Raw genomic sequence first — 25513 nt, 5'->3', positions numbered from 1 at the left:
AAAATCTGTCCAGGTGTCTTCGAGTAATCCGGTAACATACATTAAAAAAAATAGATTCCGACGATTTGAGAACCTCCTCCTTTTTTGAAGTCGGTTAAAAACAATAAGTTATGCCTGCTGTTCAGATTTTATACAATTTTTCACCAACTGTTAGAGGTAAAGTGTATCTCGATATCGATTCTCAACACGAATTCAGATATATAGCAAAGGAACAGGCTTATTCATTCGTGATCATTAAAGAAGGTTAAGATCATATTCGTGAAGAAACACGAAGCCGGGCAGGGTGTTTCACATATTTCATGTAAAAAATAAAGCTAAAAAAAGTTGACGTTGAGAGCGGTCCAGTTTAGCGGTGAAGTGTTTAATTGATATAATTGGCTTTCGGGCTCACCATTAGATCCTTTTGACCCACTGGCCGTTTTAGAAACTCCATTTTTTTCATTTTCCCAACGAAATTAACTTGTACTTTTTCCACGAGACCTTTCAGTTCCATCTTGTTCATTATTCATGTCAGATCCTTTCAAATATTTTGGTCTGTCCGTGATAAAAATATTTTAATTACGCATTTTTTTTGTTTTATTACAGTACTTTTTAGAACATACATAATACAGGCTCTATTTACGTAAATGATAAAGCCTGGAATTATAATTATTTTTCAGAGTTTCCTGCTATTATTATTCACAAAAAATATTGAAAATCGTGTATGCATATTTAATTACTAATCATTAAATTTTCCAGTATACAAAATTCTCCGAAAACTGTCTTATTTTCTTTTCATTCGAGGCCCTTGTTTGCCTATTGGACGGGAGGCATAATAAAAAGCATTGAATTGATTGCGGTGCGGGAGGATTGCGGGCAAAACTGATCTCCGTTCCTTGTTCGTGCAATACACATGAAAAATTGCCTCTAAATCACAACCAAGCCGTATGGCGATTGCCTACACTGTATATAGGCAAGGCAAAAAGGCAATATCTTTACAATTGCTTCATTTGTATAAATTGTAGTCTATCACGACAGACTTAGTAGGTATCTACCCGAAAGGAAAGTATAGGTATGTAAAGAATATTATTGTAGTACTCATAAATAGTAATAAAAGCCCGGGACCGAACTCCGGACTCTCCGATTAGGAGGCTGACATCTTCACCACTAGGCTATCACCGCTTATTCCATTCTAATTTGGGCCAAATTTATTAGTGATCTTTAGAACCTGTGTACTTCATCAGTCATAATTGTTCGTCACGTGGGTCTAACTCTAATAGCAACATGCATTTATGCTGCCATTAAAGATACTATCTGTACCTGTACCTAATAATTAAATGCACGCGTTTTCGCAATAATTAAGCTAATTAACAGTTATGAAAAGCGAGTTTTTCCCTTACATTATTATGGTTTTATAGCGACTCAGGGGTATGCGTTAGTCAAAGCGGTGTTCTCTTGTGCGGTACGGTAACACTGGATAAATAGGGGGTCCGCGTTGGGAAGGCCATTGCAAATGAATGTTTTTGTCTCCCGGACGTGGCGATGCGCCTCTGCATGCACCTTAGTGAGAATAAGACCAGATTTATTTTACGCCTTGCACAGGTAGGGAAGGTTCTAAACTGGAGACCGTGTACAAGTAAACGCAACTTAGAGTGACTTTAAGCTTGATGGCCCGATGATTTGAAGAGAGCGGGGAGAAGTGCCTATGGATGAGAAAAGCTATAGGTAATTTAAAGATAGAGGTGAGAATCACTGATGACGGAGCCAAGTTTGTTTCATTTATTTATTTCATTTATTATTCATGCATTCCAATATTGATTATTTAAATTATTTTTACAATTGCAATTGAAACCCCGTCCTGTGGTGAGAATAGTGTTTGCGCGTGAGGAAAGCTGCGGGTGCGTTGCCAGTTGCCACTTATTATATAAGGTCCTGCAGCAGATGACAGGCCGTGCTTCGGCCGGTTTTTCAATACATATGCGCCCGGACGGAAATTGGAACACGAACCCGACACGGTACTTTACCATATATATAAATGCGAAAGTGGTTTGTCTGTCTGTCTGCTAGCTTTTCATGGCCGTCAAACTAGTTTTTGACGAAATTTGGTAAATATGCATATCTCATCATTTGGTGCATATCTTGCATCGCGGGGCCTTGAACATTTGGGCCTACTTTTTATGCCGGAAAATCAAAGAGTTCCCACAGGATTTTTATAGATTTAAGAAAATCCACGCAGACAAAATCGCGGGCATCGTCTAGTAGGTAATAAAATGGTTTCAACAATTTGTATTCCAGTTCGGACATAGGCCCGGTGTAAAATAAATCACGCCTTAAACTTCTCATCTGAAAAGGTTTAAGATGAATGAGTGCGGTACACGGTACCTAGTACCTACACAATTGCAACAACGGTTTAGAAACAACTTATTTCTGTTCAGCAAATGTAAACAGTCTGCGTTTTCCCCTACTGCACTATCCACTACTATTACATTTATAGTTAGAATGCAGCTGTTATATTATTTATGTTTATGAACTACGCATTTCTTATTGTTTCTAGGTTTACGCTTGACTGCAAAAATTTACTAGAAAAATGTGTGGCAGAGTATTAGTAGGTACCAATTATTAGTTAATAATTATCGATACTTCAGGCGACTCGTTTTATGTCGTCTGCCCACATAAGTTTTCTAATACGCTTTTCAGTGCGACTTCGCCATTCTAGGTAGGTACCCCAACTGCAAACGTCTTCTGTCGGTTTTTCAAACTATGTGCTTTGCGCATTGCCATTTCAGCTTCGAAACCCGTTGAGCTATGTCGGTAACTGTGATTCTCCTACAGATTTCCTCATTTCTGATTTGATCACGTGGAAAAACCCCCAAGCATAGCTCTTCCATCATCCGCTGAGCTTTTTACGAGGTTCAACATAGCGACTATGTCTCGAGTCTATAATATTAAGTATGTCATCACTGGCAACACGCACAGTTCGAAGACTTTGGTCTTCAAGATTTTGGACGAAAAGATATCTCGATCTTTAAAGCTTCCCGAACTCTGCCCCGCCGAGTGGGATACGATACTAATTAATGTTTTTAAGTTTACAGCAAGAAACATTGGGTTTAGTACCTAAGTACTTTTGATCTTGTACCTAAGTACTTTTGATCTTGTACTTATTACAAAGTTGCAACGGGCTAACGGCTTATTTATGACCGGCAATATTATCTACATAATATTTATTATAAGATCAATTACTGTATCCGCAAAGTTTAATTATCTAATTTTACATAATTAGGTACCTAGGGAGGTATATACTTACAGTGTACTTTCTTACTTATAATTACATACTTATAATTTTTTCTATCTCATTGTATCTAGGTAGTACCTAAGTAGTTTTATATAAAAAATCTTAGTATAATATAATAATGTATTATAATACAACAAACAACATATTAAAAACATTTTATTTTAGTTTTTTTCATACTTACCATCGAATGTGGAATCCCAATGTCGGAGTTATTAGATCGTAACGTTTTAAAGAGAATGCTAATTATGTGTGTAATTGTTTTAAAATAAGACATTTTTATAATACCTATCGTGGTAAGTATAATGAAATTTGAATAAGTAATATTGATTTTACGACGACTGCATCTACTTCGTTGTAGTAGTCTGGACTCTGGATAGATTATTAAGGTAGGTATTATGTTATGGTTGAAGTCAGCCATAACATTTTCATAGAAAAATGTAATATCCCGAACATTATTATGATTATTTGCGAAATTATGTTATTGATATTTCGGACTCGAATATTGGCAACGCGCAGCAAGTCAGCAATATTCTTAGTAAACATTCCCAGTTTATTATATTTTTTGTTTTCAGATATATACGTATCGCATTTGCCATTATTTTTTGGTTTCGAAATATTTTTTATTCTGTAGAAAGATGAACTTTTTTTATTTCCTGCGTTTTTGCTTACTTATTTCTAACTAGCTGATGTCCGCGACTTTGTCCGCGTGGATTTAGGTCTTTAAGAATTCCGTGGGAACCTCTTTGATTTTCCGGGATTAAAACTAGCTTATCACCCTCCTGCCCCCCAATTGTGTAAGAATAACCATTTCATGGCTATCGCAATCGTCAAGAATTCTGCCCTTTGATTGGCTCCGAAAAAATGTAAACAGCGAATCAACCAATCAAAGTGCAGAATTTCTTGACGATTGCGATAGCCATGAAATGGTTATTCTTACACAATTAGGGGGCAGGTCTTAAACTATACACATGCAAAAAATCACGTCAATCGGTTGCTCCGTTGCGACGTGATTGAGGGACAAACAAACAAACCAACAAACAAACACACTTTCGCATTTATAATATGGGTACCTACAGATAAATAAGCAAAAACTCTTTATTCGAAAATATTACGTAGAATGTTTACAATGCGACTGTCTATCAGTCCTAGTGACTGATCCGTCCTATCTGCTATGAAACTTGAGAGGTAATCGACCGAAGTTACATTTCACAAGGAAGATAATGACATTATATCATAGAAAGAATTTGATAGTATTTCGACAACAGCTACAGCCTTTATAAATGTAGTGATGCTGTAACATAAGAAAATCTGATATACGATAATCAAGTGAATGTGATATTACCAGTGAACGACAAAGCATAGAAGGTTACATTTTCCACTCGAAAATACTTACGTCTGTTTAAATTGATACCTAATGGTTTGTACTGTGTGTCATGTATTACTGGCCGCTGCCGTGATTGGCCGATTCAAAGTGACAGTTACGGAGTGTTCCAGAAGTATAGGGATGGTCTTCAATAATAGTCAGTTTCCAATTTCACTGCACTGTATTTTTAAGCATAGCTTGCGCCTTAGACTTAATTCTCACAATTGACCGCCATTTTTATTAAACCTACGCTTTTTATACTAATTTGACAGGACAGCAAAACTGATATATTTTAAAGGTTGGTATTATTTAACTTCCGGTATTTTACAAATTGCAAAGTGATTGAACTAAATGATACTTCCTGTGACGTCACAAATCATTAACGTAACAATTAAATCAGCTAGATGTTAAACATGACACAAAATATGTTGATTCAAATAGTTAACAATTAAATATGACTCATAGTCCATTCCCGCCAGATATAAATAACAATCAATCCATTGTATAAGTCTGGATGCCTCATGATGATGGCAGCCATGGAGATGTGGTTTTTGACAGGAGCTTCAATCGAATTGAACATAGACTAAGTAATGTAATATATGGAATTGAAGACGTGTGCGACGGTCGAGCATCGGTCGAGTTTCCATGTATAATATGTACCGCCGTCCGCCCACCATGGTAGAGATTTCGTTACACCATACCGAAACGTACGGAATATTTCTATGCTTTGTCGTTCACAGAATATTACGTTATTGGCTTATTTTTTAAAAAGTTTTATTAGCTTTTGACCTGTTTCCCGCATGACATTCGGGTCAAGCTATGTCTCTAGCTCTCTAGTGGACTGATTTTGATCTACGTTGAAGCACCCCCTTTTCCAACATAGATCAAAATCAGTCTGATGGATACATCTATACTTTTGTACAAGGAAGTTTCATTTCAATGGTCAAGTGATGATGATAGGCGAACAAACAAACAAACAGGCGATCTAGATTTTTTTGTACTTAACAGTAAAGGAGAGAATAGAGTTGTTTCTTATCATGTCGTTAAAAAATAATCTTATCTTATAGATATATAAAAGGAAAAGGTGACTGACTGACTGACTGACTGACTGACTGACTGACTGACTGACTGACTGATCTATCAACGCACAGATCAAACTACTGGACGGATCGGGCTGAAATTTGGCATGCAGATAGCTATTATGACGTAGGCGTTTGCTAAGAAAGGATTTTGGAAAATTCAACCCCTAAGGGGGTGAAATAGGGGTTTGAAATTTGTGTAGTCCACGCGGACGAAGTCGCGAGCATAAGCTAGTGTAGTTCTATAATAATATTTTTTGGTGCCAATTAGCCACACGAACCGTCTACTGTTCATATTGTTTGTGACTCCACATTGGCACCTCATTGATACCGACTCCAAAAAATATTATTAAGTATAAAACTACCTACTAAACTATTATGTACACAAGAGCTACTTAATGTATTAAGTAGCTCTTGTGTACATAATATACCTATTCGGTAATATTTTATTTTTTTACTTTTTAGTGTTTCTAATTATTAGTCGCTTTTCATTTTATTATTGAATTTTTTTATTTCACAATTTTTAAAATATACTAAGCATGCCTTGTTAAAAATCCACTGCTTACTAAGCTATTACCTACACTGATCGCGAGCAATTTACTTTTATCCATTGAGAAGTTCTATTCTCCATCTCCGAAGATATTCGTCTTATCTTCACCAAACTGAAATGGAACTCCTCTGGAATATGACCTACCAAACAAAAACAGTAATCGCGTAACAAACACCCAAAAAAAACATACAGTCGAATTGAGAAACTCCTCCTTATTTGAAGTCCGTTAAAACAAGGCTCGATCTCATGTCCCATTTACAACTCTACTTAGTAGTTTTTCTCGCGTACCTGGCCCGCCCTCAAACAGACTTTCGGTTTTAAATTTTTATCAAATTTCTGCGTTTATCGAGCGTTCTACTCAAAATTTCAAGCTATTACTAATTACATTATAAAACTAAAGAAATAATAGCATCGTTTTAAAAATGATAGCCCGCGGCGAATGGCCGCAGCTTTCTTGGAAGTGAGGTTACTAGGCTACCCCGAGCTCACTTCTCGGCTAATACATAAAGGATGCCGCTACCTGTCTCCCTTGTCTACCTGCCATTAGCATCACGGCTACCCTCGGCATTGTAAAAACAACGCCAACGTTAAGGTTAATGGAACGATTTGAAAGCAAATTTTATTTCTAAGCCTTCTTTGTGCATGTTAGACTTTACTAAAGAGTATCTTTCGTCTTCGTCGATGTTTCAACGTCCACCGCTGGACTCAGATCTACGGTACCTACGGATGTTCTGTTTATAGTTACACAGACAGATAGTTCTTCGCGAAAGTCACGACACAAAAAAGGGAGTGACCATTGATATAAATGACAAGATATGCCCAAGTGAATAAATTTATTTACGGTTTTGGAACCAAATAAATCAGTTGATTTGTATCTAAGTGTTTATTTGAATAAGACATTTTGTACAATAAAAAAGTACGAAGTATATTCCAAAAGCTTATTCTAGATTAATGTAAAAAAGGTTATAATAAATTTGACAAATCAAGCAAAAATCAAAGTGAGACCACAGGCCACAGACTCTCAAACATTTTTTTTTTTTACATGATAAAACCGTACAACTGAACACTCTGAGTTCAAGCCTTTTAATTTCACACAGACTTTAATATCGTTCATCTAGATCATAGAAATTTAGATAAAATTGATTTATTTATCAGTTAAACCACCGAAAGTTTGTAAAATAGTCTTTTAAAAGGTCACACCCGAACACTAAGAGGTGGCTCTTAGATACTTATGAACGACCCGTTTGAAATCCAGACGTCACTGAGGTTGCATTGGTGCTAAATAAACATTTTAGGACATTGGTTCTAAAATGTTTACTTAGCACCAATGCAAGCTCATCGGTGCCATTTACCTTGTTCGATGGCCCTGTCCTTACGAAGTATTATATAAGTCAACGGGAGTGACAGACGGAGGACCTTGTACGTATTTGATTCGATGCTTATTTAATAAGTACCACCAGAGTTTCATCCACATTTTGCCCTAGGGATAAAAATTCAATCCTGCATCTGACAGCTACATTGCGCTTCCGTTGATGTATCGAAAAAAATGTAGCTACAACAATGTTATTTCTCATTTTCAGGCGAAGAGTGCGATACGCTGATAAGCTTATTCTATTTCTTAGATCGACGACTGTATATTTTAATGGAAATGTGGGAGATACGTGGTAGAAACTTTGCCTACGCTCTAGTCTATTGATATGCAGGTGTCCATATAATATATTGGTCAAGGACTTTTTAATAAACTAATTGATTCCCCAAGTAAAAGCAAACTCATATTGCAAGTAGGTAGGTACTTGTTACTGGAGATAGCCTATTTATTTATTTCAAAATGATTGTACCTACGACATGCTTTTTACATAGATGTATACCTACTTAGGATAATAATATAAAAGAGAAATAGAGGCGCTTGTTATTTTGAAGATAGAATCTTTCAAATTTTTCAAAATAGATTTCAAGCCTATACTTATAGATCTATGGCCTATAGGAAAATGTTCAGTTAGTGTTGTATTTCTATCGATATTTCAGTTGTCGATGTGTCCTATTTGTCAAACAAGAGTTCTCATTTAGCTTTTTAAATTATTATTATTATTAAAATCTACTTATTAATATAAAAAAATATTAATTAGATAGGTAGGTATAACTAGTAGTAGGTATTATTGGGGCATCTGGATCACAGGAGATCCATATGCCCCAATCTATTAGAATAGATGCCACAATCTATTAGAATAGATGAAATTTATCTATTTGAATCGATGTGAAGTAACAGATGAAATTGAATAGATGAAATTTTATCTATTCAAATAGAGCAAAATGTATTTAATAAATATAAGTTTTATTAGAATACAGCGCTACCCATCTATTGGAATACATGTAATTTAACTATTGAAACAGATGTAAATAAATAAGTATAAATAGATGAAATTGAACAGATGAAATTTATCTATTCACACTGATCAAAACGTATTTTAAAATAGATATTAGAGTATATTATACAGACCCTTAGTAAGAGAGCAGTTCCAAAACCAATCAGGAAAGAGGAATTTGAATGATTAAAACGTAGCTGTATCTAAGTATTCAAACAAATAAAACTTGAGTTCATTTGTTTATTATTGTTTATTTGATTAATATATCAATTATCTATTTAAATTGATTAATTGATGTATCTAATATATTTAGATTTCTTCTTTGTATATTTTGATCAGATGAATAAGTTTATATATTCAAAAAGGTCCATAATACAGAAAGATAATATACGAGAATAGCAAGACAGATGCAGTTTATTTATTAAAATTCACTGGTATAAGAATGATAGTTTTTCAATAGGTTGAACTAATCTATTCTATTTAAATAATAAGATATGAATAGAAATAAAACACTAGTATGTCAAAAAATTCATATATTAATTTAATATTATAATAATTCATTTACATTTTCTCGACATTATAAATCTTTAAAGAAATAAGAATATTACATTTATCCTACATTAAAGCGCCTGATTAAATTATTTTCCAAACACCATTTTTGTAGACAAATCACATTCCTAACAGCACAAATATCATTATGATACATGCAATAATATAAATCATGAGATAACAAATATTTTTGATGTAAGCTTATTAAACTAGGACAGTCTTTATCTTCTAAATTAAAAACAGAATTATTTTTAAACATTTTAAGTAACCATTCACTTTTTTCAAGACCTTTCACATATATAGTTTTGCCATCTAAAATCCTTTGGATGATATTTTTATAATTTTGGTACGGTATGTAGCCTTCATTCCAGAATATCCCTCTGTTTCTTTCAATCCAACATACTTGTTTTCTTACAGTTTTTGTTAAATCATAAAACGGAAATGGTGGTTTGATTAAGAAACTTTGTATGCGGTTGTTACAAATAATAGCTATTTCTTTTAAAATAAATTCATTTTTATCATTTTTAAAACCTTGGATATCTACTATAGCGTTCATGATAGTTTTCGAACTATATTACTTAAGGGTTTATACTCTATGAGCCGATCATTTATTATAAGACAATAGGCTGTAGTATTTTCGGGGATATCTTCAGAATTTTCTATTTCTATTCGCACGTCCACTGGCCCAGTTTTTAAATTTTCATTTTGTCTTGTACAATCAATAACAAACAATGGAGCTTTTTCTTTAAAGGTTAACAAATCAAGCAATGGGTCCACAGGGAGGTTGTAATAAGACTGACGGAATCTACTGTACATTTCATATAATAAACTGTATTTATTTTCATCAAAGTTTAGATTAAGAGATTCATACGGATAATATTGTGAATTAAGAAATAGTGTTACATTATTTGTCTTACAATGATCGAAAGAAGAACAATCTTTGGACTTATTATTTTTCCTGTTAGTTTGAAGACCAAAAATAACATACCGAGGCTTTTCCAATTGAGAAGCTGTCTTAATCGACCAAGAATGTTTTGTAGTTTTAGGCAAAAACGGATATTCATATAAATCCCAGTTTCTGAAAGCCATTTGTATTGGTTTGTCTTTTTCTAATATTTTAAGCAATGTAAGCCTTTCACGGTCTGATACTTTTACATGTGGGACTCGCCATTGTATTCTGTCTATAGTTAGTTGAACGTTTGTAGTATCGTCTATTTTTACACTATTTAGATTGGTGTTACTTCTGTTCAAAATAAGTTCATGTTTACAATTCATAATTATTTTATTATAATCTTCAGCAAATCCCAATATTTTATTTAATGGAATAATAACACTGAAACATCCATCATTACTTTTGATTCCTTTCAGGTTCCAGCCCCATATAGCCGCAACTTTACTTTGCCCCATATTCATAGACACATATGATTTTATTGTAGTTGTTATTCCAGCGTTCTTAACGCGCTCTATTTCAATACCGTTTAATTCATATCTTATGTCTTGAAATAAAAACATTATTGCATTGTTAGTAAACTCCACGGGTGCAGAAAGAGGTTTATGATCTTTGCCAATAATTGTTGCTTTTCCCTCAATGTATATGGAACTGCCGGATGGTAGAATGTAAATATCTTGCTGTTGTATTGGAATCCGAATCTCATCATTTTCTTTAAAACTATTATTATAAGGGCTATAAGTATGAATTTCATAGCTTTCGATCGAGTTATCATAGTGTGGTAATTCAGCGACCTTAAGTATATTCATATTTTGTATCCAAGTGAGCAAAGAAATTCCTTATTACTTTTTGTAAGCTTCTTGAGGGGCTTGATACGTCTGTGGCGTTGCACAACTCGGGGTTTAGTAATTCGTTTTACTGGAATAATTAGATTTTTATTGAATATTATCATTTTTGTTTTCGTAAATGGAGACGAAGATGAATACTCTCTTTTCTAAAGTCAATGCATTCACCGTGTTCATCAACAATTTTTATATTTATTGATGTTATAATATTTTTATTGACTGGAAAGTAAATAATGTTTTTTGGGACTTCCTTGTATCGATAACCAGGAGGCACGTTCGGTGCAAATTCATATATAACGTGAGATGGTGACCCGTTAGTATATGAGCCCTTTATTAAATCACATTCGATTCGTATCACAGATGAGGGTAGAATGTTGACGGTGTTCTCAGATTCATGCCATTTATTTGCATCTAATTTAATATTTTTAAAGCCTAATATACTGCCTATGCTGTTATCTATATCGAAATGCATTGTTTTAGAACAATTTACTAAACATTTTAAAGTATTATTATTAGGTTTAATTTTTATATCACAATCCGTTACATTGCTTGTAATATAATCAGCTATGTCAAATAAATCATAAGCACCATGTGGAATTTTTATTATTTTATCTTTTCCATAAGCAAATATATTGTTTTTTTGATTTATGTTTGGTATGGAATTGATGGCCGAGAAGTATATCAATCCACACTCATAATTATCATCTACATTTAAGGGTGGTTGGAAATACGTATCCAGAACGGACTTTTTTCCCGCGATGGTAATTGCTATACTCATTATTATGTATTAAAGAATATTTTACTTTTCCAAGCTATTTATTAACTCTGCATACTATTATATTTACACCAAAAATTATACAAAAATTTTAAACTCAAATGTCCACAATTATAAGGGTGGTCCCGCTGAATATTATTATAGTTATAATAAATATTTGATCCAAGATATTTAATTAATTCTTTTGGTGGTTTTAAATTACCATAGCTGTCAAAGTACTCAATATAATTATTACATTTCGCATAGGCTACCCAATGAGTACCAGGATTTATTGAATCATCTAAGTTAATTATACCACATTCTTTTTTGTGAGGGTATTTAGGTAACTCATCTCTCATAAATACTCCGCGGAAATGAGGGATATTTTGAGAATAATTCAAAATATCTATATTGGTAAGAGCTTTATTGGGTAGCCGAATATTTAGTTTTTTTTATCAGATACATTAATTCCAAAACCTTCTTTATATGTCTTAATATTCAACCCATTTCCAAAAGGTAAAGATCCAATTTTTTTATTATGTTTTTTCAACGCTTCCAAGCGTTTTTTCGCAACTTTATAATCATTAATGGCTTTGGTAATTCCCGCTGTACCGCCAGCTAAACTTCCAGTAGCTGATAATCCAGCGAATATAGGTATTAAAGGCATATAACCCCCCGTTTTCGGAATAGGTATAATGCGAGGAATTGTAATATTTGCACTCTTAGCTAGTTCCTTAGCTGCTTCTACTGCCAATTTTACGGCCAATTTTTTGCACGTTGGTTTAAGTTTCTGAAGATGTCTCTTTGCATGAGCTATTACGTATTTCAAGTTTTTCTTTATACCTGTTCCAGAACGAGTTTGTATACGTTTACTTTTCATGTGTTTTAAACCAGAACCAGTTTTAACTTTAGCTAACATAGCTTTATTAACAATATGTGCTGCTATCTTTTCTCCTAAACTAGCATCAGATGCCGTTGTGCGGTTTTTAGCCATTTTCATCAGTATGATATCAGCTTTATGACGATCAGTTAAATCTGATGATTTCTGATATGCTATATCATGCGCTTTACAATATTCATCCAGCTGGTTAGTACCGCTTTTATTATTGCGCAACTTTTCATTTAACCTCGTACCGGGTCCACAATAATTATATCCAGGAAGGTGAAGCTCGATGGGTAAGTGATTAATCAACCAATTTAAGATACTGCTCTTGACCATGCTCTTTGGTATACTAAAGGCAATTTATTAGACCGCTTAAATAAGTAAACAATAATTCAATCCTACAGAATGACATTCATCTTGTCAATCCAGCTATTCTCAACAGAAGGTAAACCTAACCATTTGACAAAAACTTTATTTCCTTTCCTTTTTAAAACTTTTTCTACAAGGTATATGTCCGGATGTTTTGTTTTCTGTAATTCTTGAGAATAAAATGACCCCAAAATAGGTTGACCTCTTGAATCTTCTAATAAATAAGTAATAGGAATTGTTTCATTCACTTTAATGATTTTAAATATTTCTGTTGACCAATTAGGTGTATATCCCTTTTCAAATGCTCCTTTATATTTACTTATACGTACAGAATCACCAACTTTCAATCGCCCCAGCTTATTTACAAGACGAGACTGACTTTTTTGTAGTTTATATCTTTCTAATATCATTCTCTTATTAATTGCATCCACTTCACATGGCTTCCGATTGATGGTACGATGATGAGTATTATTATAATCGTCAATGATCTTATCCAAGGTACCATCAACCCACCTATATTTTCCTTTTAGGCTAAATTCTTTATATAATTTTGACTTTAACGTTCTTATGAATCGTTCTGCAATTGATGCTTTCTTTGTAGAATACGTTGAATAATGATTTATTTTGTAAGAATTAGTCAACTGTTTAAATTTATCATTATAAAATTCGGTACCAAAATCAGTTTGTAAGTTTTTGGGTATACGACCACCGTTAAGCAATGTTTTAAACGCATTACACACAACCTCCTTTCTTTTATATTTGAGTGGATATGCCCAAGCATACTTTGAAAATGTATCAATAACCACCAAAATGTATTTATAACCTGAATTTTCTCTTGAAACAAACTGCATATCTATTAAATCAGCTTGCCATAAATCATCTATATCTTTCATTATTACTCGCCTTCTTGGGAAATGTACTCTAGCATACTTATGGATTTCGTTTATCACATCTAATTTGCTCATTCTTGATCTTTTTCTTGTTATCGTTCAGTTTTTCTAAATTATTTACCCTGGTTATCATTACCGTGACTAAGTCATTTATGGTTGTAATTTTTTTATTGCAGTCGGTTATAAAGTTGTCAACGTATTCTTTCGTAACACTATCAGATGCATTTACAGGAATATGTAAATTGGTTATTATTTTATTTTCAGCATCTAAATTTCCATCATTTAATATCTTCAGAGCAAAGTTATTTGTAACAATATTATTATGAAATTTGGGTTTTTTATTCAAATGATGCCCAAATTTATCAACGTTCATGTTGAAGTATTAGCTGCATACTAAAAGAACTGTGAAATATACCATTACTTTTGTTCTTTGATGATACCAGCTTCTCTAAGTTCTTCTATTATTGATATTATTTCATTATCATGGCTAGTATTGCCAGCATTTTTTGAAGCAATAAGCAATTTTAACCTATCGACTAATTCATTCGGATCATCCCAATATACAAGATCTGTATTTGGTTTAAATTTTTTTTTAAGAGTTGATAATGTGCCACCCTGTTTTGAACTAATTTTAGAATCGAAAAATAAGGGTTTTATTATTTCTCGATACTTAACACCTTTATCTCCTTTAATTTGTCCATAAGCATGATAGTCTCTTTTATGCGCGTTAGTGTTATATAATATATCTTTATATACAAGTTTGTCTTTGTCTTGTATAAGCGACAAATCAGGTTTCTTACGTAGTAAAAGTTCTTTTAAGCCAGGAGTTAATTCATATGATCGCCCACCAATGTTTAGCATAATAGTTTTATCTCCCATTAAAGGGTTTTCAATTTTAGTAAATCGTACCTCTGAATTTCCAATCATTATGTTTTTATCGCTTTCCTTTCGTATTCCAAATGGAATATCCATATTGTCATAAATATCGATAATATCATCTTTTTCTAATGAAATGTCTAGATCTGTATATATTTTTTTTTCGAAACTGTCAATTTTATCTTCATTATTATTATTAAATTTGCCAGTATGTGAATCGTATTTTTTTTCATTTAGATCTTCATTTTCCATGATTTTACTTAAATTTCCGTGAGACATCTCTTCATTTGGTTCTTTATTTTTCTTTTCCTCTTTACACGTAGGTTTAGAGGTATCAACTAACACTTTTAATGGCGCTGTTATAGGTTTCAAAATCCTATTCAGATTTAAATCTGTATGATCATCTACGTTACGCATATGTTTTAATTTATTTTTTATAGAATTAACTGATTGTAATAATTGCTTTTTTAGATTTTGCTCCATTATACCAAACTCATGTACGACAGTTCAAAGATTTTTTGTCAATGATTGCTTTTTATGTTTTTCCAATATTTATATGTTCATTGTAATTATAAATATTATTTAAATATAATAAAGGTGTCAAAAGTTTTCCTATATCTCCCTTTGTTCATATTACAGTCTTTATTAATTACTAAGAAGTTATGTGGCTCCTTCCACACCGTTGTACAAACTTCTTTAAATTTGGACCATGATATATCCGAATTAATGTGTTCTTCGAATACGTGTTTAAGATTGACATCATCTTGTTTAAATAAAATCAGTAAATTTGCATTGTCACGTAATAATTGTTTTGGGATTTTGGAATAAGTTTGAGTTAAATAAAAACAATCTAGTTGCTTGTGTCTTCCCATCGCAAAGTGAGTACGTATATTTGTTTGATCCTCACATGCGACGTCATCGAATATGATTACAGAGTTTGGTAAAGCTTTATTAGGATGAATAATGTTACTGCCATCAAAAACGAAAAAATTCACTTCCGGAATATTTTTTAAAACAGCAGCTAAAAATGTGTACTTAGGTTGAAACGCTGTTTTAGAATATAAATATATATTTTTAAATTTCAGTCCATTAGAATGTAATAGCAAATTAAGCATAACATTTGTTTTTCCACAATTTGATGGTCCACAAATTATACAACGAATAGAATTGGGTAAAAGTTCACTATGCTTTACACATAATTTGTCTTCACATAATTTTATAGTATTTATATTTAATGAAAGGGGTTGTTTAATCAACTTCATCATACCATTTGATTTATAATCCATTCATCCAAAGTATTTATAGTTAAGCTATGTAAAATACCAAAACCATATTATAAGGGAAGTAAAAATCAAAATAAAATAAGTTACAAATCATTTATTCATAAAAATCTTATTAACAAGCATCATTCATATTTTTATATTTGTACTACATGAGTAACTGAAAATATACATAATTATAAGAACAGTATGCAGGTAAGTAGAATTTCTTACACTATAAAATTGTCTTTGCATGCCCCCAGGGTAAGGTTTCTACTTGATTCGATAAAATTTGACGTTTATCGTCATTCCTGTTCAACACAATTTTATTTATTTGTTGAGTATATAATACATGCTTTATAGATCTTATTATATTCATTTTGCACCTTAAAGTTTTATCGTCTCTCAAAGTATCTCTGTACTTATTTAAACTTAGACGTTGACTAATACATTTAGAAATACCTTTTGCTTTCTTTACTTTATGCTTTAAACTATTTATATAGTAAAGTTTAGCCCTTAAACCAATGAATTCTTCTATGATGTCACCTCCTAACTCATCTTTAAACAGACCAGGCACTTTCCCATTGATTAAAGGAATACCAAAAACATTTAATGCTGGATAATTGCTTGTATCAAACTTACAAATATTTTTCTTAATATCTTCGTAAACATCTCTTGTTTCTATGAAGTATATTAAACTATCTGTATCAGTATAACATAATTTTGCTCTTTCAGAATAAAGTTTTTTCACAAAATTGTAATGAAACTTATAAAGATGTTCCTTTGCATATTCTAAAACGGTAAATCCTATATAAATCGGTCTATCAAGGATTATTTTTTCTTTTTCTAATTGAATGGCTACAAAATTTTCAGAGAACACTGAAACATTTTTTAAATTAGGGCGAGCAATTAATTTTTCAGCAGAAAGGCATTTTTTCGTTTTGTTATCATTGTCATTCCATTTTGTGACTAATTTAACATTAACTTGTTTGCGTTTATTTTCAATAGTTTTGCCAAAGACTGAGTTGTTTAATAGTTTAAAAAAGTCTTTTTCGAAATCAGATGTAGCTGACTTTCTTAATCGTGTATTTAAATCAATATATTTCTTTAAAAAGTTTTCTTGGCGGAAACATAAAATACGATAACATTTCCTTAATATCAGACCGTTTCTAATACATTCTTTTAAATGCGTATAATGAATTACATATTTATATTTATCATATAAATTCGCAATTAATTTTGAAGTCTTTCCTCCTGGTGGAGTGAATTTTTCCACGGCAAATGGCAAATCTTTATGACCGTCGTGTAAAATATCAGGATAAACAAGGTCTACTTCTAAAATATATCCAAAATCAGAATCGTTAGAAGTATCAGAAAGATCAAAACTTGCTATTTCTTCTTGGGATAAGAAACGGAAATCAGATACCGGTATTTTTTTAGTCATAGCATAACCATAGAGATTATTGCAATCTAGATAAAGCAAATAAGTAGAAGGTTTAGAATCATTATAATCTGGAAGGTATTTGTTATTAGCTTTAGCATGTCGAAGTGAACATTGTGCTAATCCTCCTCGAATACCTTTTTCAACAAACTCATAAATTTCTAAATCATCGATCAAATCTAATTGTATTCCAGTAGATAATAGCATTGCATCCCAACTTAAACCAGGAGAAGACATATAATACAACGGATCCAGTTTATAATAAAGCAAACAGTTTTTTCTGAAACTTTCAAATATATCACATAATAAGACAACATCACTCTTTAAATACAGATCTGTGTAATCACCAAGCGAATGAATATCAAAAGTTTGCCATATCAATTTAGCACGTTCATAGTCATCATCACTAATATGTTCTAATTTTAAACTATTATAAAAGTTTTCTTTTGGTGGTAGCTGGATTTCCTCAAATTTGTCCCATGAATCAACGTAGTCATAGGGATAAATTCCCTTTTTTCTTAACAAGTCAAACTGTTTTCTAACGGGGAAACATTTCTTAAAATGAATTAGATCGTTTTTTGATAAGTTGTTACTTAGTATTTCTATGCTTGAATTCAGAAATTGAAATGAATCTATAAATCTCATTTTAAAACTCTCATTATTACAAACTGGCACAAATTTTGTTATCGAAAGATATTTCTCTTTGCTTTTAGGGATGATTTCAATTTTTCCCGGATGCTCGGCTAATTTCTCAATAAACAGATGACTGTCATAACCCGACAAATTATGAATAACAATTGGTACATATGAACACTCTTTATACAATAAATTACAGTACGAGTGTGCAGCGCCTCGGTACTGTCCAGTAATGTGATCATGATCTAGGACTCTATCATCGAATAATAATTGGTCACAAACGTGACAATTAACGGCGTTTCGAAATTCATCCGCTTGAGTTTTTGTTAAGGGTAACATTGGTTTTTTATCCGACAAAATGTTGTGAATTGTTAGTATCTCTTCAATTAAATATTTTACAAACTTTTCTACGCAATCTGAACCTCTGTATGAAACATACTTATTTAAATTTGAATCATACGAACAACAAACATAAAATCCGAAACAAGAAGCTTGATGTCGTCTGACCCTGTGTGTGCGCTGGGTAGATGTTTTATGGGGATCATCAACGCGAAGCAATACACTTTCAAAATCAGCGTAAATGACAAATTTCACTTTTTGTTTTCTTTCGTAATTCTTAAATTTTAGTTTACTGTTCTTATCCGGTAATTCTGTAACTATTTTTGAACAGTTATGTTGATCATATTTGATTTTATTACAGTAAAACTGCAAACATCTATCACATAAAAACATTTTACCTTTATGCTTAGTGTTCTGTTTACGTACGAGACGCAGAAGATCTTTAATAAGACAATAATGTCCAATTCCATTTTTTTCAATGTATAATAAATTAATATGATTTATTTTTTTATTCTGTGTGACATACAAAGGTCCAGTTACATTATTTTTAATATCTAAGCCATATACTTGAATACTTATACTACTGTTATTTTTTTCAAATAAACTTATGTCTTTTGAGGATGGTGGAAATGACATTCCGCTCGTATTAAGTATATCTGCATAGTTCGGATATGAACTGGTTCTGCATACATTATGTTTTGATGGAAACAAAGCAGCAATGACACACCACAAAAAACAGTGATTATCATTGTTTTTAATATTTAAACAACTCTTGGTATTTTTAATTTTTGTAGGTAAATCAATGTACATTCCACCTCGTAAAGGATTATATTTACTAATACTAATTTCTAAATGACTTATTGAGTGAATGGTCCAGCCCGATTTCTTGTGTTCAAATTCGGACATGTTACTTGTAAGCGCGCTTACGAGATTATCATAAAAATAATATAAATCTGAAGTACAAAACAGTGTTTCGTATTTAGTACTAAATGATTTGAGTTCCATTTCATAGGACTCGGGTAAAGTATAATATGCAAAAAGTTCAAAATAAATCTTAATACATTTATGTTCATTTATTGATGTTTTAATTAGGTTTAAAATTTTCGTTTTACTGTCGCACATAAAGGAATCTGGGTCTAAATAATTCTCTTTTTGTGGGATATTCAAACGATAAGTGACAATTCTATTTTTAAAAGCAGTAGTAATTATTTCTATATTTTCAATATCCGTTCTAACTAGACATTTAGATTTATGAATTGTTGTTCTTAAATGATGTGAAATTTTATTTTTAGGTATTAAAATATTACATTTCTCACATTCAACCATCTTTGTCTTATCTTTGAATTCACAACGTGGTGGTTCAACGATGTTCGTTGTAGTAGCTGTAAGAAATAAAACACAAATTAAAGAGCATAAAACATTATTTTAATTGAATAACAAAAAAGATAAGGAATTATAATTATTTCAATTGAATATAAAGGAATACAAAAGAAGGAATATAAAAATGCACGCCAGATTTTACAAACCCTTTATTAGTACAAACTCGTAAATGTATCTAAAATAAAATATAATAACTCTCTGCATCATGATGCTTAATGCCGAGAGCCCACCAAGCTTCGTGAATTCATATTTAAAAATATGAATTCACGAAGCTTGGTGGGCTTTTCTTGTATTCTTTTCGAACTGCCGCTATGAATTGGGATAGATGGCGCCAGGCTTCTGTATCAGTATTAGTTCTGTTCTTAACTGTAACAATAGCCTGACGCCATCTATTCATTGGTGGAGTGTTTTCAATTTCGTTGCAGTTATAAATTTTTAATTCGATATAATGAGTCCCATTTTTCGACTCAATTAATTGTCTGCTGTGCCCATTAGCCACCCGCCGTGTGATATAACTTGCTAGCACCGGTTTTGCAGTGGGAGCTGTCGGCATTTTTTCACCTTCATCCTCGGAGTCACTGCCAAACAAGTCGACAGCGGTTATTTTTGCTGCTTTTTTCGAAGTATTTGCACTCGCTTGTTCGGTCTCTCGCCTCCTTTTCTTCTTACTATGAGATGAGGATGAAGATGAGGTATCGCTGCTCTCGGCACGCGGAGAAGGGAACAGCAAATCAGCGTTGTCAGACCTGTAATTAAAGAAAAATGCTATCATTAAAACAATTGAATCGAAGTTTTAATTTTAATAAACCTGAAATTAAAATGAAATCGAGAAATCCTAAGAAATCTACAATTTTATATTTATTAAATTTTTAAAATAAATGGAATAGAACATTAGTAACTTTACACGCTTTTGAATAATCGGTAGGTAATGAATAGAAGAAAATATTCCCTCCTCCGTTTCATTACCTTTTATTAAAATCACCTATAAAGTTACTTACTTACTATTAAAAAGTATGTCTATTATAATATATACTTTACTATAAAAATAATTCAATTAAATATATAGTACTTCTATATTCTATTAAAATACTTCTATTAAAATTATATATACTATTTGGGCTATAGGTACTTTCAATATACAATTACAACATATTACAATTTAAAACATAAACAATAATACAATTTAAAATTAATGGAATTGAACATTAGTAACTTTACATGTTTTTGAATAATCGGTAGGTAATGAATAGAAGAAAATATTCCCCCCTCCGTTTCATTACCTTTTATTCAAAACACCTATAAAGTTACTACTTATTATTAAAAAGAACGTCTATTAAAATATATACTACACTATAAAAATAATTCTATTAAATATATAGTACTTCTATATTCTATTTAAATACTTCTATTAAAATTATATATACTATTTGGGCTATAGGTACTTTCAATATACAAGATAAACATGATTATGTAATTAAAATGATGTCATATTCAGAGTACAATGATTTATTTACAAAATATAGCAGTAAACGTAGGTATGTACTTACATTTTAATTTTGCACAGGAAAAACTTCTGAACTGCTTGACTTGAGGAGTTCTGCACGATGAGACTGGTAGCGAGGGAATAAGATGATCCTCATGTGTTATGAAAACTTAAATAGTTCTGGAGACATGTAAATGTGTGAATAAAAAAAAGCATCACAAGCATTTTCCCTAAGGTGAAAAATGCTAATCAAATTTAACACTTAAGGTGAAAGAAATAACGAAGTTAGAGTTAAGATATGAATAATTTTTAAATTTAGACTATGATTTGCCTCTGGTTTTCTTTTCTGCCGCATTGGTAAAGTTTGTATGGTAAAATGTTCAACTAACAAAAATAAATACCAATTTATTAACATAACAATATTTCCATGTATCTTATGTTTTTCAGCCGGGTTTGGTTGTCATAATTAAAAGTTTCTTCCTTCAAATTAGTTTGAAAAATATTCAATAAACGGATATACACTTACATTAAAGTTACTCATAAAGGAATTCCTCTAACCCATTGGCGAAATCTTCGCGTCAGCGTAAAATTCAGTAAAGCCATACAACATCTCGCCTCTGGTTCTTCTTTCAAACATACCACTTAAGGTTTGTATGATCAAATATTCAATGAACAGACATATGCAACAATTATTATCCATAACAATTCTATTTGATATTATATTATTGTTTGCAGCCGGGTTTCCTCGTCATATTTTTAGTATGGTTAGCTTTGTTTAACAATAACACAATCATCATCATCATCATCATCATCATCATCATCATCAGTATGATGGGTTGATTTTCAAAAATCCTTTCTTAACGGATGGCTACGTCATAATAGCTATCTGCATGCCAAATTTCAGCCCGATCCGACTAGTAGTTTGAGCTGTGCATTGATAGATCAGTCAGTCAGTCAGTCAGTCAGTCAGTCAGTCAGTCAGTCAGTCAGTCAGTCAGTCAGTCAGTCAGCCAGTCAGTCACCTTTTCTTTTTATATATTAAGAAGCTAAAATGTCAGCTGAATCATAATAACGAATCGCCTGTCAGCACATTATTCAAATCAGCTCCATAGTTTAGGCGCTACGCTGGAACATACATTAATACAAATACATACAAACATACATACACTGCTGAAAGCATAACCCTTCCTTTGCCTTAATCGGTTAAAAATATTCAATGGGCGGACAAATTATTTTATATAGTTAGTAAAACGGATACGTACAAGAACAATGGGGTGTCGAAATCATCGCGTTGGGTGGCATTGCATTGTGTTAATAAAAGCAAGCTTTCACAGCAATATATCTCGAATAAAAAATGTTATTCAAATTTAACACTTAAAATTAAAGAAATAAGTTCAATTATAGAATATTAATACGATTGACTACTGCACCTACCTACACCGTCGGCTCACTACCGAGCACGGGTCTCCTTTCAGAGTGATAAGGTTTTGACCTCTACTAAAGAAGTCTACCACGCTGGTCAAACCTAACTTTCATAATATCGTCATCATGATCAACCCACCGTCGGCTCACTACCGAGCACGGGTCTCCTTTCAGAGTGATAAGGTTTTGACCTCTACTAAAGAAGTCTACCACGCTGGTCAAACATAACTTCTCATAATATCATCATCATCATCATCATCATCATCATCATGGTCAACCCACCCGCGTCGGCTCACTAGCGAGCACTGGTCTCCTTTCAGAGTGATAAGGTTTTGACCTCTTTTAAAGAAGTCTACCACGCTGGTCAAACCTAACTTTTCATAATATCATCATCATCATCATGAACAACCCACCATCGGCTCACTACCGAGCACGGGTCTCTTTTTAGAGTGATAAGGTTTTGACTTCTACTAAAGAAGTCTACCACGCTGGTCAAACCTAACTTTTCATAATATCATCATCATGATCAACCCACCGTCGGCTCACTACCGAGCACGGGTGTCCTTTCGGAGTGATAAGGTTTTGACCTCTATTAAAGAAGTCTACCACGCTGGTCAAACCTAACTTCTCATAATATCATCATCATCATCGTGATCAACCCACCGTCGACTCACTACCGAGCACGGGTGTCCTTTCAGAGAGATAAGGTTTTGACCTCTATTAAAGAAGTCTACCACGCTGGTCAAACCTAACTTCTCATAATATCATCATCATCATCATCATCATCATCATCATCACTGTCGGCTCACTACCGAGTACGGGTGTCCTTTCAGAGAGATAAGGTTTTGACCTCTACTAAAGAAGTCTACCACGCTGGTTAAACCTAACTTCTCATAATATCATCATCATCATCATCATCATCATCATCATCATCATCATCACTGTCGGCTCACTACCGAGTACGGGTGTCCTTTCAGAGTGATAAGGTTTTGACCTCCATTAAAGAAGTCTACCACGCTGGTCAAACCTAACTACTCATAATATCATCATCATCATCATCATCATCATCATCATCATCATCATCATCATGATCAACCCATCGTTGGGTCACTACAGAGCACGGGTCTCTTTCGGAGTGAGATGGTTTGGCCTCTACTAAAGAAGTCCACCACGCTGGTCAAGCGCGGATTGATAATATTATTATAATTGTTGTAATTATTTATCAATATTTTTAAGATAGGTATGTATTTGTAAATCAAGTCAAGCTTTGCAGCCGGGTTTCGTCAATAAAATATTCATTAATTAAATCAGTTCGTAAAACGTTCAATAAACGGACATGTAGATACATGCCCATTACTCATGAACATTACTAGGAATGAAATTTCGAAATATCAAACAATGATCGTTTAGGATGTCACATGAGTAGGTACCTGAAGCTCTCTACGGTGATACATGTTTTTCCAATAATTCGATTTTTTAAATCTTATTTAAACATTTACTACTTCTTCAATATTCGCTTTCATCACAACGGACGTGTCACGATGTCCTCAGTAAGTAAAATAATAAATTTTAACATTAAGTATAAGTTTTTTAATTTTCTTTCTATTTTTATCTATGAAACCTAATAAATACTAACAAACTGAAATCCTCTAAGAAGTTTAGAAGACTATGTTTTATAATACTCCTACTATTTAGATAATAGATTTCGATTGTAATGGATTTTAAACTCAAGTACTTTTCTAGGATAATGAGGGCCTCTTCAACTTCGTGGAAAGAGTGCAGTCTGAGCCATCAAGCAGGAAAAGAAGAAATAACGATGATCACCTCTATACATATATCAAAGTCCCTGTGCGAGGAACTAAAATTGTGAAAATAGAGATATTTGATGTAAACAATAAAGACATCTGTACTGACCTAGAAGTTTCAGTGCAACACGTAGTCACATGTGGACTTTTTGACGATCTTTATATTAAAATCAAAGAAATAATAGCACAAATTCAACAAAATATAGGTAAAAATATCTCATAAAAACAAATTTACAATATTAAATTTAAATTTAAATTTGGATTACTTGTGTTTTATTCTACCTATTTAAATAAGTGAATTGTAATAAATAAATAACTAAACTCCATCTTTTAGTGTTTTATTATTCTAATAGATATTTTGGAATTACTTGAAATTTAAACAGATAAGTGATATATCATTTCAAACTTTATATTTTAATAAATGAACTCAAATTTATATTATTTTGTTTTAGTCTTACGTTTCACCTACCTACCTATCCTTTCAAATTCATCCATCCTAATTAAGCGGGTTAACAAATAGATACATTTTGATCAATGTGAATAGGTAAATTTCGTCTATTCAATTTCATTTATATTATACTTATTCATTTACATCTATTTGAATAGATAAATTGGATCTATTCCTAATTGATTTTAAAATACGGTTTGTTCAATGTGAATAGGTAAATTTCATCTATTCAATTTCATATATTTATACCTATCCACTTACATCTATTTGAATAGATGAATTGGATCTATTCCAATGGATGAGAAGCGTCGTATTCTATTAAAACTTATGTTTAAGAAATACATTTTGCTCTATTTGAATAGATAAAATTTCATCTATTCAATTTCACCTATTCATTTACGTCGATTCAAATAGATGATGTTTATCTATTCTAATAGATTGTGGCATCTATTCTAATAGATTGTGGCATCTATTCTAATAGATTGGGGCATATGGATCTCCTATGATCCAGATGCCCCAATAATACCTACTACTATAACTTGTATTTAAAAAAATATAA

The 25513-nt window shown here is 32.3% G+C and overlaps 1 protein-coding gene and 1 long non-coding RNA gene across 6 annotated transcripts in view; both read right to left on the bottom strand.

Moving 5' to 3' along the window:
• Positions 1-25513, bottom strand: part of LOC138402283 (uncharacterized) — a 154726-nt gene that overhangs the window by 59396 nt on the left and 69817 nt on the right. The window lies entirely within an intron of this gene.
• LOC138404793 (uncharacterized) lies at positions 9145-25498 on the bottom strand. 5 transcript variants are annotated; one of them, XM_069509915.1, is made up of 4 exons: positions 21806-23543; positions 21344-21459; positions 20358-20542; positions 9145-19798 (listed from the first exon to the last, which is right to left on the bottom strand). In XM_069509915.1, coding segments are annotated over exons 2-4 (3750 nt in total). In that variant the 5' UTR covers positions 21346-21459; positions 21806-23543; the 3' UTR covers positions 9145-16235. The 5 variants fall into 4 exon arrangements, with proteins under 5 accessions (XP_069366016.1, XP_069354074.1, XP_069354077.1 ...); XM_069497973.1 differs by having other exon boundaries at positions 21344-25498; XM_069509910.1 differs by having other exon boundaries at positions 21344-23543.

This window comes from Maniola hyperantus, chromosome 1, assembly GCF_902806685.2.
Source record: "Maniola hyperantus chromosome 1, iAphHyp1.2, whole genome shotgun sequence".
Classification (NCBI taxonomy): domain Eukaryota; kingdom Metazoa; phylum Arthropoda; class Insecta; order Lepidoptera; family Nymphalidae; genus Maniola; species Maniola hyperantus.
Note: the sequence above shows the minus strand (reverse complement) of the source record. Positions and strands in the feature narration are given on the sequence as shown.